This window comes from Oncorhynchus kisutch, linkage group LG18, assembly GCF_002021735.2.
Source record: "Oncorhynchus kisutch isolate 150728-3 linkage group LG18, Okis_V2, whole genome shotgun sequence".
In the NCBI taxonomy this organism is placed as follows: domain Eukaryota; kingdom Metazoa; phylum Chordata; class Actinopteri; order Salmoniformes; family Salmonidae; genus Oncorhynchus; species Oncorhynchus kisutch.
In genome coordinates this window covers 67,274,319-67,289,115 of record NC_034191.2, presented here as the reverse complement: position 1 = coordinate 67,289,115, position 14,797 = coordinate 67,274,319, and the positions used below count along the sequence as shown (strand labels likewise).

The 14,797-nt window shown below is 43.8% G+C and overlaps 1 protein-coding gene across 1 annotated transcript in view; it reads right to left on the bottom strand.

The window, feature by feature from the left end:
* The window catches only part of LOC109909926 (contactin-associated protein-like 2), a 286,511-nt gene extending 274,884 nt beyond the window's left edge, over positions 1 to 11,627 (bottom strand). The window contains exon 1 of the mRNA XM_031795298.1: positions 11,041 to 11,627. Coding sequence (XP_031651158.1) covers positions 11,041 to 11,137 — 97 coding nt within the window. The 5' untranslated portion in view covers positions 11,138 to 11,627. The remainder of the gene's footprint in view (positions 1 to 11,040) is intronic.
* Between the last annotated feature and the right edge of the window lie 3,170 nt (positions 11,628 to 14,797).

Below are 14,797 nucleotides of genomic sequence, written 5' to 3'. Positions count from 1 at the left end.
AGCCTACTACCTACCTGAGCTTCATCTCAGTACTGGGCTTCCTCTCAGTACTGGGCTTCCTCTCAGTACTGGGCTTCCTCTCAGTACTGGGCTTCCTCTCAGTACTGGGCTTCCTCTCAGTACTGGGCTGCCCCTCTGTTCCGGGCTGCCCCTCAGTTCCGGGCTGCCCCTCAGTTCCGGGCTGCCCCTCAGTCCCGAGCTGCCCCTCAGTCCCGAGCTGCCTCAGTCCCGAGCTGCCCCTCAGTCCCGAGCTGCCCCTCAGTCCCGAGCTGCCCCTCAGTCCCGAGATGCCCCTCAGTCACGAGCTGCTCCTCAGTTCTGTGGGGTTCTGGGTGAGGACTATTAGGCCATGGTCGGCGGCGAGGGTGGATTATCCCAGGACGCGAAGGGGAGGAACGAGGACATTAATGAAGTGGGGTCCACGTCCCGAGCCGGAGCCCCCACCAATGACAGACGCCCACCCGGACCCTCCCTTTGGTTTTGAGGTGCGTCCGGGAGTCCGCACCTTGGGGGGGGGGTTCTGTCACGCCTTGGTCTTAGTGTTTTGTGTTTTCGTTATATATTTGGTCAGGCCAGGGTGTGACAGGGGTTTACGTGTTGTATTTCGTATTGGGGTTTGTAGTATTTGGGATCGCGGCTGATTAGGGGTGTTGTATAGGCTTGGCTGCCTGAGGCGGTTCTCAATCAGCTGTCAGGTGATTCTCGTTGCCTCTGATTGGGAACCGTATTTAGGTAGCTTGAGTTTTGCTTTGTCTTTCGTGGGTGATTGTTCCTGTCTCTGTGTTGTGTCACCAGATAGGCTGTATTAAGTTTCACGTTCCGTTTGTTGTTTTTGTATTTATTAAGTTATTTCATGTATCGTCACGTTTTCTTCATTAAAGAACATGAGTAACCACCACGCTGCATTTCGGTCCGACTCTCTCTCAACAAACGAAGAACGCCGTTACAAAAGGGGCATTGTTATATTTGGAGACAGGCTTGAATAAGGTAAGTAGCCAATAGGCAGAGGGTAGCATCATTTTTCTGATTCTCTGTAACAAATGGCATGGGAATAATGATCCATTATATTTTGTAAAGTGGTTTTCTTGCATCAAACAACACAACATCATTTTCAGTCACCTTGTCTGAAGGACAAGTGTATAAACTGGTTAATATCAAACCCTGTTAAATGTTAAAATGTTAATATGTTATGGGATGCATTTTCTCCATTGTTTTAGATGGTAGGCCACTCTGGTAGGCCACTCTGGTAGGCCTTCATTATGATAACTTAAAGCAGATACAGCCTCAGTGTTCACAGTAAAACTGTCATTTAAAGCAGATACAGCCTCAGTGTTCACAGTAAAACTGTCATTTAAAGCAGATACAGCCTCAGTGTTCACAGTAAAACTGTCATTTAAAGCTGGTACAGCCTCAGTGTTCACAGTAAAACTGTCATTTAAAGCTGGTACAGCCTCAGTGTTCACAGTAAAACTGTCATTTAAAGCTGGTACAGCCTCAGTGTTCACAGTAAAACTGTAATTTAAAGCAGATACAGCCTCGGTGTTCACAGTAAAACTGTCATTTAAAGCAGATACAGCCTCAGTGTTCACAGTAAAACTGTCATTTAAAGCTGGTACAGCCTCAGTGTTCACAGTAAAACTGTCATTTAAAGCTGGTACAGCCTCAGTGTTCACAGTAAAACTGTCATTTAAAGCTGGTACAGCCTCGGTGTTCACAGTAAAACTGTCATTTAAAGCTGGTACAGCCTCAGTGTTCACAGTAAAACTGTCATTTAAAGCTGGTACAGCCTCAGTGTTCACAGTAAAACTGTCATTTAAAGCTGGTACAGCCTCGGTGTTCACAGCCAACAAGTGATGGATGTTGCATAGACATTTGTGCTCAGCAGACCTGAAATTTGCTTAGTGCTGATTTTTTTTGAGGGAACATTGACTCAAACCGTTGCGCCTGGCACCTACTACCCAGTGGAGGCTCCTCAGAGGAGGACCATCCTCCTCAGTGAATTTCATACAAATTGTAAAACATTTAAAAAGTGATTATTTTCAGATAAAACTATACTAAATATATTCACATCACCACATCATTTATTAAAATACACTATTTTGCAATGAAGGTCTACAGCAGCCTCAACAGCACTCTGTAGAGTAGCATCATGGTGTAGCCAGACGACAACTATCTCCCGTCCTCCTCTGGCTACATTGACTTCAATACAAAACCTAGGAGGGTCATGGTTCTCAACCCCTTCCATAGACTTACACAGTAATTATGACAACATTCCAAAGGGAAGTCCTCCAAATGATCAGAGCTCTTGCAGCATGAACTGACATGGTGTCCACCAAATCAAAGGATCAGAGAATAAATCTTGAGCTGAAGGCTCAAACACCCTGCTAAAACAGAGGGATGATATGTTAGCTGGCTGGCTATAACTATCCAACACAACACTGGAACTCTTCCAAGTCAAGGTTAGCTTTTGGTTTGACTAATTTATTGCTACTGGGGCCCGCCAGTGTAAGTGCTAAACTGCTTACTGACTGTACACTGTAACTTTACTGCATGATTGTAGCAGGTTTACTAACACGTTAGTTCTATTAGCTATGTTGTTATTGATGTTATTTTAGCTTATATGGTGACAACAATGTAGGCTCTGTGTAGTGGTTATGACATGGTTTGGCTTGAAATGTTCTTTCAGCTGGTCACATACAGCTGATGTGTTGTGTATTGAAGTCCACAAGCAAAGGGAAAAGGTGAGAGGAAGAAAGCGCATTGATGCGAGAAGCAATACAACGTGGCTGCTATGAAAGTGAACTGTGTTTATGCGTGATCAGGGGTGTATTCTTTCCGACGATTCTGTTGAAAAACATTTCTTGAACGGAAGCAAACAAAAGGGAACAGGGTTAAACATACCTGAACTTGTCCAATAGAAACTATTGTAACTGTTGGCACTAATGATTACACCCCAGGAAAGAGTGTGCAGGGTGGAATTGAATGTGTCACTGTATGTCACCTCAAATCTTTCTCTCAACCTGTGTGCACCTATGTTGTAAACTTTCATTCATAGGCTAGGTTGTAGGAACCTCATGATGGGTGCTGGGAAAATTTGAGTATCATGTAGTAGCCAAAACCTATCCCTGTTACACTGAACTGGGTGAATGGAATAAGAATGACAGTGATCCTATATACTGTAATAAAAATAAGGCCATGCTCATGAAAACAAAATGTATCGTCCTCCCTCATCTTAAACGGCACCAACCACCACTGCTACTTCAATACCCTATTCAAAAGCACTTAAATCTTTTGTCTTGCTCATTCACACTCTGAATGACACGGCTCAATTGTCCCAAGGCTTAAAAATCCTTCTTTAACCTGTGTCCTCCCCTTCATCTACACTGATTAACGTGGATTTAACAAGTGATATCACTAAGGGATCATAGCTTTCACCTGGATTCTACCTGGTCAGTCTATGTCATAGAAAGAGCAGGTGTTCTTCATGTTTTGTATAGTCAGGGTATGTGTTGTGTGTGTGTGTGTGTGTGCGTGTGTGTGTGCGTGCGTGTGTGTGTGTGTGCGTGCGCGTGTGTGTGTGCGTGTGTGCAGCTAACAGTACTTAGCCAGCCACAGGCAGAAAGCACAGGTAGTTATGTAATAAATACAGGTCAATATCATGTAGTCCAGTTGGGCAACAGCTGGTATCAATCACAGGCTAATGGGGGTTTCCCCTTGTAAGTCCAGAGGGGTGTTGTGAGTGTTTGGAACTGTGTGCTAGATGTACAGTAAACTGTACAGGATTAAACCCTTAAGAAGCGTGTAAGGGTTTGTGCATGGGGAGCAGAGGAGGGAGGCCTCAGAGTAGTGCCAGAATACATATGCCTCCTCCTCCTCCCGTTTTTTAGTCTGTCCCTCCCACCTCTCTCCCTTCCACCTCTCTCCCTTCCACCTCTCTTCCTACCACCTCTCTCCCTTCCACCTCTGTCCCTCCCACCTCTCTCCCTCCCACCTCTCTCCCTTCCACCTCTCTCCCATCCACCTCTGTCCCTCCCACCTCTCTCCCTTCCATCTCTCTTCCTACCACCTCTGTCCCTCCCACCTCTCTCCCTTCCATCTCTCTTCCTACCAACTCTCTCCCTTCCACCTCTGTCCCTCCCACCTCTCTCCCTTCCATCTCTTCCTACCACCTCTCTCCCATCCACCTCTGTCCTTCCCACCTCTCTCCCTTCCACCTCTGTCCCTCCCACCTCTCTCCCTTCCATCTCTCTTCCTACCACCTCTGTCCCTCCCACCTCTCTCCCTTCCATCTCTCTTCCTACCACCTCTCTCCCATCCACCTCTGTCCTTCCCACCTCTCTCCCTTCCATCTCTCTCCCTTCCACCTCTGTCCCTCCCACCTCTCTCCCTTCCATCTCTCTTCCTACCACCTCTGTCCCTCCCACCTCTCTCCCTTCCACCTGTCTTCCTACCAACTCTCTCCCTTCCACCTCTGTCCCTCCCACCTCTCTCCCTCCTGTCTCTCTTCCTACCACCTCTCTCCCATCCACCTCTCTCCCTTCCACCTCTCTTCCTACCACCTCTCTTCCTACCACCTCTGTCCCTTCTTCCTCTCTTCCTACCACCTCTCTCCCTTCCACCTCTCTCCCTTCCATCCCTCTTCCTATCACCTCTCTCCCTTCCACCTCTCTTCCTACCACCTCTCTCCCTTCCATCTCTCTTCCTACCTCTCTTCCTACCACCTCTCCCTCCCACCTCTCTTCCTACCAGCTCTCTACCTTCCACCTCTCTCCCTTCCAACTCTCTTCCTACCATCTCTCTCCCTTCCACCTCTCTCCCTTCCAACTCTCTTCCTACCATCTCTCTCCCTTCCACCTCTGTCCCTTCTACCTCTCTTGCTCCTTTCCACTCTACTCAGTGAGGCCTGACTATCCCATCTCTCACCATCCTCTTTTCCTCCTCCTCATATTCTTTATCTATTCCCTTATTCCATTACCCAGGCAGGGCTAGTTTTTCTCCCATCTCATCCTCTCATCACTCTCGCCTATACAGTCAGGCAGGGCTACATGTTCTCCCTTTGTCTCTCTCTCTCTCTCCCTCTCTCTGTCTCTCTTTCCTATAAATAGCAGGCTTGATGCCTCCCCAACAGAGAGAAACAGACAGGTCAAGGAGGTCTTCTTTAGAGAGAGAGAGAGAGAGAGAGAAATAGAAAGAGAGAGAGGATAGATAGAGAGAGAGGATAGAGCACTGAGACAGGGGGATGAGCAGCCATGAGAGTGTTGTTTACTTGGACGACTAGCCCTGTCCCCTGTAAGAGATACACACACCCACACACCCAAACACACACACACTAGATCAAAACAATTATGACATGTCATCATTTAAGGATCAATGCTGTTCTTTCATTATGTGTTCTGAAAGCCATTTATTATTCAGTGGCTTCAAATAGATCCTGAACAGAAAGATGTGATAACGTCCTTTCTAAAGCACATAAACAGTTTCTGGTGTTATACGGTTTTTTGATACTATGTTCAGATGAAAGTCAGCCTCCTTAAATTCAAATATTGTACATTTACACATGGCAAGATAAATGTGGTCCTATATCATTATACATGTATGTGTCATCCATTAGAAGATAGGAAAGAACACCTTTATTTTTACGAAATAGACTTTAAGTTAGGAATCACATTTTTATTAAATGAATTAAGTATAAATATCACACCAGCGCAATCTATAGTTTGAGGACAATCTATACAGCAATAAATAGAATAGAAAGAATAGAGCAGACTGATTGGAATAGATGTTTTATTTATCCATTATTCAACAGAAACATGTCGTTTTGCTGATACTGTACCCATATCCCAACCCCCAGATACACCATTTACACACTATAGGTAGGCAGTAAAACAGGGTCAGCTGCAAAACAGATGCTCGACAATGACTATAATGTAATGTATAATCTTCTTACAAGACATATATAAAGTCATGTATAATCTTCTTACAAGACACACAAGGCCCTCCCCAGCCATGGCTTTGCCATCCTTTCACAGTGTCCTTGATAGACTATCAGAGATGCTTCTGTTTCACTCTAGCCCGGACTCAATCAATAACACACACTTCAGACGTTCCATAGGAAATGACTAGACAGCAGAGGAAGTCTGCTGGATGATGTATCACACGTGCGCGCACACACACACACACGCACACACACACACACACACGCACACACACACACGCACACAGACACACAAACGCACACACACACACACACAAGTGCACAAACACACACACACACAAGTGCACAAACACACACACACACACACACACACTTGTTTCTAGGGATTTGACCCTCATCAACAATAGCCAGGATTATCCAGTGTCATTAATGGAGAGATACACTGAGTCTAGGAAAAGCAGTGATGAAGACAGGGACAAAGAGAAGAGGGGAGAAGGGAGAGGAAGAGGAAGAGAGATTGCAGTGTTTGAAGGAAAGTAAGAAATGTATACAGTTATGTGTGAGATAAGTGAAAGGAAGAGAGAGTGAGGGTCAGAAAGAGGTAAGAGAGAGCGAGACAAACAGAGTGATATAGACACAGAGAGGAGTGAGAGAGAGGTGAGAGGAGAGAGAGGTGAGATAGAGCAAGAGAAAGGAAGAGAGAGAGGGTCAGAAAGAGGTAAGAGAGAGCGAGACAAACAGAGTGATATAGACACAGAGAGGAGTGAGAGAGAGGTGAGAGGAAGAGAGAGTGAGGGTCAGAAAGAGGTAAGAGAGAGCGAGACAAAGAGAGTGATATAGACACAGAGAGGAGTGAGAGAGAGGTGAGAGGAGAGAGAGGTGAGATAGAGCAAGAGAAAGGGAGAGAAAGAGGTGTGTGTGTTTTAGAGAGAGAGAGAGGGAGGGATGGACGGTAAGAGAAAGAGAGAGAGCGAGAACAAGAGAGAGAGAGAGGTGAAAAGAGGAGGCAGTCACTCTTGTCTGAGTGATGATGTACCTCTGCAGGACCTTGAGCAAGGGTTAATGGACTATATCTGTTATTAACACACACACACACCAAGCCGCCAGTCCTACTGGAAAAAACAACATTGTAAAGGCCACAGTGCTTCCACTTAGACAAATGTTTTAACTCCCTGCCTTTGCATTCAATTTGTTTCTTAAGCCGCTTGAATACCTTATTTCCCCATTTACAGGGCTAGATGGAGTGAATTAATGTCCCCACACCTTCCCCTGACTACAGCCGCCCTTTATCTTCACCCATAGGGGAAAACAGAGGCAGAGGAAATACACGACTATAGAGAGATGGTAGTTTGTAAAAAGCTAATGGTCTGTGTGTGTGTGAGTGTGTGTGTGTTTTATGTCTGTGTGTGCCTGTGTGTGTTTGTGTCGTGGGGGTGGGGTGGGGTGGGGTGGGGTGTATGTGTGTCCTAAAGTACTCTGTTGCTGCTAACATCTGCCACACCAAATGGAATAGAAGGAAAGTGAGTGCCCGGGTTGCTTTGTGTCTCTTGTGACTATTGGCAGGCCAGCACAAACACACAGAGCTAAAAGGGTTCCCGTCAGAATGTAGGCTACACTCTGATGGCAGGTCAACTGCACTACTTGCTAAAGATTAAATAGTGACAAGACAGAATGGGGGAGGACACAACTGAACATCAAGTACTCCTACAATTTGTTTACTTTTTTATTTTTATTTATTCTTTTTTGTGTGAGGAAATGTAATGTAATAGTTGAATATAATGGCGGTGCTGGAATAACAAGCTAGAATAACAACATTGATGATTTGAAATAATAGTGAATGATAGAATGCCAGTGGTCACTGCTCTCTCTTGGACTGTCATTCTACAAGCTATCAAACCTCATCCCATTCTCCCTCATGACCAACGCTCTCTCCATTCTACAAGCTATCAAACCTCATCCCATTCTCCCTCATGACCAACGCTCTCTCCATTCTTCAAGCTATCAAACCTCATCCCATTCTCCCTCATGACCAACGCTCTCTCCATTCTACAAGCTATCAAACCTCATCCCATTCTCCCTCATGACCAACGCTCTCTTCATTCTACAAGCTATCAAACCTCATCCCATTTTTCCTCATGACCAACGCTCTCTCCATTCTACAAGCTATCAAACCTCATCCCATTCTTCCTCATGACCAACGCTCTCTCCATTCTACAAGCTATCAAACCTCATCCCATTTTTCCTCATGACCAACGCTCTCTCCATTCTACAAGCTATCAAACCTCATCCCATTCTTCCTCATGACCAACGCTCTCTCCATTCTACAAGCTATCAAACCTCATCCCATTCTTCCTCATGACAAACGCTCTCTTCATTCCTCCATCCTTTGTTCATCCCTCTTGAACCGTTTCCAATCGAGGTCGATGTGTTCTGACTTGTGCTAATAAGAACACATTCCACTAGAATAACTTTAGATTCTGCTCTCTCTACGTCTCCCTCTATCCATCTCTCTCCGTCTCTCTCGCTCGCTCTCTCTCTCACACACACACACACGCATACGGACACCCACACACACACACATACACACACACACACACACACACACACACACACACACACACACACACACACACACACACACACCCACACACACACACACACACACACACACACCCATGGTAGTCGTGGTAGTTGGACATTGTTAAAGGAATTATCCTGCATGGGTTGTCACTGTGCATTGACACAACCAGGAATTTGTTTCCTTGGTAAAGCATAAAATCATCTTGGTATTCATGTCCCTATATGAAAAACTGAATGGAATAAACATATTCCACTACCCTTGGAAGGAAATTGTATCTCTACTAAAGAGGTGTTTTATAGAAAAACAACATGTTTCAACATTATGTTCAGATTCAGATACAGTTCTATATTCTAGTCATGTGTTACACCAAGGAGAGGGAGAGGGGAAGAGTTGTATGGAAAAGCCCCAGAGTCTGGCTGGTCTGTGGGCTGTGGGGCTGTGGATCAGATCCATCCTTTACTGTTCCTACACCTGATCCCTGGAGAGAGACACACCGTTTCTCCCTAGAGAGAATCCTGGTAGAAGAGAGTTTTTAGTAATCAGGTAGCGAGAGGGGAAAAGGTGGAGGGGAAAAGGGGTGTAGCGGAGGAGAGACAAAATGAGGCAGAGCGAAAGAGAAGAACTGAAGAATGGAGAGAGATAGAGCATGGGAGATGGGGATGGAGAGAGATAGAGCGTGGGAGATAGGGATGGAGAGAGATAGAGAGAAGAGGAAGGGTGGATCAGTGGGGGAAGAGATATAGAGAAAAAGAAAAATAGTGGAGGAGAGGGGAAGAGAAAGGGAGAGGTGTAGAAAGAGATATGGAAAGAGACAGTAGAAGGAAGAAACAAAGAAAGGTAGAGAAAAAGAAGAATGGACAGGGTAATCTCCAGAGGGAGAAGAGAAGAGAAGAGAAGAGAAGAGAAGAGAAGAGAAGAGAAGAGAAGAGAAGAGAAGAGAAGAGAAGAGAAGAGAAGAGAAGAGAAGAGAAGAGAAGAGAAGAGAAGAGAAGAGAAGAGAAGAGAAGAGAGAGAAGAGAAGAGAAGAGAAGAGAAGAGAAGAGAAGAGAAGAGAAGAGAAGAGAAGAGAAGAGAAGAGAAGAGAAGAGAAGAGAAGAGAAGAGAAGAGAAGAGAAGAGAAGAGAAGAGAAGAGAAGAGAAGAGAAGAGAAGAGAAGAGAAGAGAAGAGAAGAGAAGAGAAGAGAAGAGAAGAGAAGAGAAGAGAAGAGAAGAGAAGAGAAGAGAAGAGAAGAGAAGAGAAGAGAAGAGAAGAGAAGAGAAGAGAAGAGAAGAGAAGAGAAGAGAAGAGAAGAGAAGAGAAGAGAAGAGAAGAGAAGAGAAGAGAAGAGAAGAGAAGAGAAGAGAAGAGAAGAGAAGAGAAGAGAAGAGAAGAGAAGAGAAGAGAAGAGAAGAGAAGAGAAGAGAAGAGAAGAGAAGAGAAGAGAAGAGAAGAGAAGAGAAGAGAAGAGAAGAGAAGAGAAGAGAAGAGAGAAATGGCAGTGCAATTAACAGCTAACAGTCTGGTTTCCCTCTCCTTACTCAACTGTCACTGAGCATGATTAATCTACAGACCACACACACACACACACTCACACTCACTCACACACTCACTCACACACATAGCTTCATGGATGCAGTTAAAATGAGATGTTGTAAATAAGACTGAGGAGGATAATACATACTGTAACAGTGCGCTGGACCAACATTAATAGTTCATATTGTTATAGTAGAGATCAGATTTGATGTTATCTGATCTAGGGCACATCTTTGATTTATACCAGGGGTGTCAATCCTCCTAGGTGTGCTGGTGTCCTGAGGATCATGTAGATTCAGGTATGTAAGAGCAGGGTTGGAACACAACCAAGCAGGCGCACTACAGTTCATGTATAGCCTACACTGAATCCAAATATAATCATCATCTTTATTGTGAATTATTTATTTGCCATAGATATTCATTGCCGAGAAAATAATAATAATAATAACTGACCACCTACCAAATGACACATTAACTCTAAACACGCTACAGACAGGTCTCCAAAATAATCTAGGCGATCTGCAATGGTAACCCCATAGCCTTAGCTAGATACACGTTGACAAGCTCTCAAAAAAAATGTAAGTGGCAACCAATCAAAGCATGAAGTTCCACCACCACCAGTATGTTTTCCTCATATAGCCTACCTTTTCCTCTCCGCACCGGCTAGGCGAGCATCCCTTCATGTATAACTGACCCTAGACAACAACACCAGCCCGGTTCTAATAGCGTAAGACCATTTAGCTTTGGGGGAATAAGAGGGAAATGGTCTGGAGCGTCGAAGCTGCACCATCACATACATTCACACACGAAACACTAATGACTAAATACAATCAGTTGACACCATCTACAAAAATACATGTTCATAACGGCATCAAACCGTATCCATTCCGTGCATCAGCGTGCAGATCGGTTCTCATGCCCTCCCTTCCATCATCCCCTGCCCCAGGATGCACCCGAGAGCCACCACCACCACTAAACGGAAAATGACGAAGAAACAAACCGGTAACTTACGTGCGAAAGGGAGAGCTCCGTGCAGGCTGCGGAAACTGTTAAAAATCCACAGCATTGACGTTAACGTGAATGTTGAGACCAGCCCAGGACGGTGCATCTTCGCGTTGATAAAATGCCGAGGGAGAAAACAGGATAAATGAAAGTGGCGGAGAAATATATCCTTTTAGCACGAGACAATGCCTCCCTGCCGCTCGAGAGCTACAGACTGGCGAGGAGAAGACTCCGCGCGCGCGAATCTCTCTTTTCTACCACTTGTTCTCTCTCTCTCTCTCTCTCTTTCTCTCTCTCTCGTTCTCTCTCTCTCTCTCTCCCTCAATCTTATTGCCTACCAACCAACAGTAGCTATCCTATCTCATCAAGAGAGCGGTGCTCGCGATCCCCAACTTTAACGACGTCACAACCAATAACTACATTAGAGGATAGATAGAGACTGTTAATAATTGTTACAATATCAAGCCATTTTTCAGGTAGGCAGCACTCAATGCACTGTCGACTAGTAAGACTGAAAGCTATTTGCTGATGGCTTCATGAAAGAAGCTTCGTTTCGCTCGGAAGTCCAGTGCTGATTGGTGCTGAAGTTGCTCGCTCTCTCGCTCTGTCCCTCTCTCTGCTTCCCACTTTCCGGTGGCAGTTGGTATGTTCCTCGCGACGTTCCCGCTGGAATCCTCTTGGGACACCATGCATTTGTAACCCGCTCTCATATTTAGAAAAGATTGCCAGACCTGTTGATTTTTATACATTTAGGATTATTTGAGTATAGATCTACTGTGTTTTCCAGTGATATTCAGTGAAACGACACCTAATTACAATAACAATTATACACGTTATAGATAGCATATGGGCTATATAGGCCTAGTCTACACATTTAAAAGGGATTGATTCAGGGATTGACTCAGGTGATTCAGTCATGATTCAGGTATTACATTCACTTTAAGTGTTAAATTAACAGTCATTGGTGTAAAAGAACCACGGTGTTGGTGTTAATAACTAGTGTCACCCCAAAACCACACCCATCAATATTACATTTCCCAGTATGCTCTGTTTTTGGAATTGTTTGTTTCAATATCTAGGTTTTTACATGCACATTGATTGAGTAATTCATATTATGCTACTCATATATACAGTGCCTTGCGAAAGTATTCGGCCCCCTTGCACTTTGCGACCTTTAGCCACATTTCAGGCTTCAAACATAAATATATAAAACTGTATTTTTTTGTGAAGAATCAACACCAAGTGGGACACAATCATGAAGTGGAACGACATTTATTGGATATTTCAAACTTTTTTAACAAATCAAAAACTGAAAAATTGGGCGTGCAAAATTATTCAGCCCCTTTACTTTCAGTGCAGCAAACTCTCTCCAGAAGTTCAGTGAGGATCTCTGAATGATCCAATGTTGACCTAAATGACTAATGATGATAAATACAATCCACCTGTGTGTAATCAAGTCTCCGTATAAATGCACCTGCACTGTGATAGTCTCGGAGGTCCGTTAAAAGCGCAGAGAGCATCATGAAGAACAAGGAACACACCAGGCACGTCCGAGATACTGTTGTGAAGAAGTTTAAAGCCGGATTTGGATACAAAAAGATTTCCCAAGGAGCACTGTGCAAGCGATAATATTGAAATGGAAGGAGTATCAGACCACTGCAAATCTACCAAGACCTGGCCGTCCCTCTAAACTTTCAGCTCATACAAGGAGAAGACTGATCAGAGATGCAGCCAAGAGGCCCATGATCACTCTGGATGAACTGCAGAGATCTACAGCTGAGGTGGGAGACTCTGTCCATAGGACAACAATCAGTCGTATATTGCACAAATCTGGCCTTTATGGAAGAGTGGCAAGAAGAAAGCCATTTCTTAAAGATATCCATAAAAAGTGTTGTTTAATGTTTGCCACAAGCCACCTGGGAGACACACCAAACATGTGGAAGAAGGTGCTCTGGTCAGATGAAACCAAAATTGAACTTTTTGGCAACAATGCAAAACGTTATGTTTGGCGTAAAAGCAACACAGCTCATCACCCTGAACACACCATCCCCACTGTCAAACATGGTGGTGGCAGCATCATGGTTTGGGCCTGCTTTTCTTCAGCAGGGACAGGGAAGATGGTTAAAATTGATGGGAAGATGGATGGAGCCAAATACAGGACCATTCTGGAAGAAAACCTGATGGAGTCTGCAAAAGACCTGAGACTGGGACGGAGATTTGTCTTCCAACAAGACAATGATCCAAAACATAAAGCAAAATCTACAATGGAATGGTTCAAAAATAAACATATCCAGGTGTTAGAATGGCCAAGTCAAAGTCCAGACCTGAATCCAATCGCGAATCTGTGGAAAGAACTGAAAACTGCTGTTCACAAATGCTCTCCATCCAACCTCACTGAGCTCGAGCTGTTTTGCAAGGAGGAATGGGAAAAAATGTCAGTCTCTCGATGTGCAAAACTGATAGAGACATACCCCAAGCGACTTACAGCTGTAATCGCAGCAAAAGGTGGCGCTACAAAGTATTAACTTAAGGGGGCTGAAAAATTTTGCATGCCCAATTTTTCAGTTTTTGATTTGTTAAAAAAGTTTGAAATATCCAATAAATGTCGTTCCACTTCATGATTGTGTCCCACTTGTTGTTGATTCTTCACAAAAAAATACAGTTTTATATCTTTATGTTTGAAGCCTGAAATGTGGCAAAAGGTCGCAAAGTTCAAGGGGCCGAATACTTTCGCAAGGCACTGTAAATAACATACATTTAACAAGATAACAATCTGTTACTTGGATTTTTGCACTCACTATTAAAATAGTTATTCCAGTTTAAAAGGTTATATAAGATGTATACAACTGTAAAAAGGGTAAGTAGTCTCATAGCGTAGTCTTCCCAAGCTAGCAGTCATTCTGGATGCAGGTTGTGGGTGAATAGTCATTCTAAATGTTGGATATCCCCACTCTGCTGAATTCCAATAGAAATTCCAATAGAAATTACACATCACTTTGCAAGCCAGCATAATGTGATTTACAGGCCTGATGTGACCTGTAAACAAACTATGAGTTTCAGGCGACTGTAAAACTATGCCTGCCAAATAAGGCCTTCTGAAATACTTGCTGTATTGTGTTAAGGATTTACATTTTAATTATAACATATTTAATTTCGATTTCACTTGGTGAAGGCCACAGGACTGAAAATAGTTTAAAGAAACAACCATGTCTCTTGTCACTAACAAATACACATGTACAGTCATGGGTGGTAACTCTACAATTCAATCAAAAGGCAAGGCATGATATAACATATGCAAATAAAGCTATAGACGAAGCAGTGTGTTAATATAACCCTGAAAAGTGTGGACCTGATTTAACACTGGAGAATATGCTGTATAGTCAACAAGAGTGACTATAAAGCTGTGCTTTACTTTTCCTACTAGCACTGACTTTGCTGATAGCTTCTTTATTGAGGAAAAATATACTGACTACGACTGTTATATGTGGGGGTCTCTCCTAGCTATCTTAAGATGAATACGCTAAGTCGCTCTGGATAAGAATTTCTGCTAAATGAGTCAAATGTGAAGTGTGAAAATGTAAATTAGTTTCATGATATGATCTTGTAGACCTATATTTGATAGATACTGAAGTATACTAAACTCAGAAGCCTATCAACTAAAATGACTGTAAATTAGTTTTTTCAAAGTTGCCGAAATGCCAAGTATGTCCACTTATATCAGTGCATTCGTAACCACCTAACCATTACAAAACTTATGTTAGAGCAA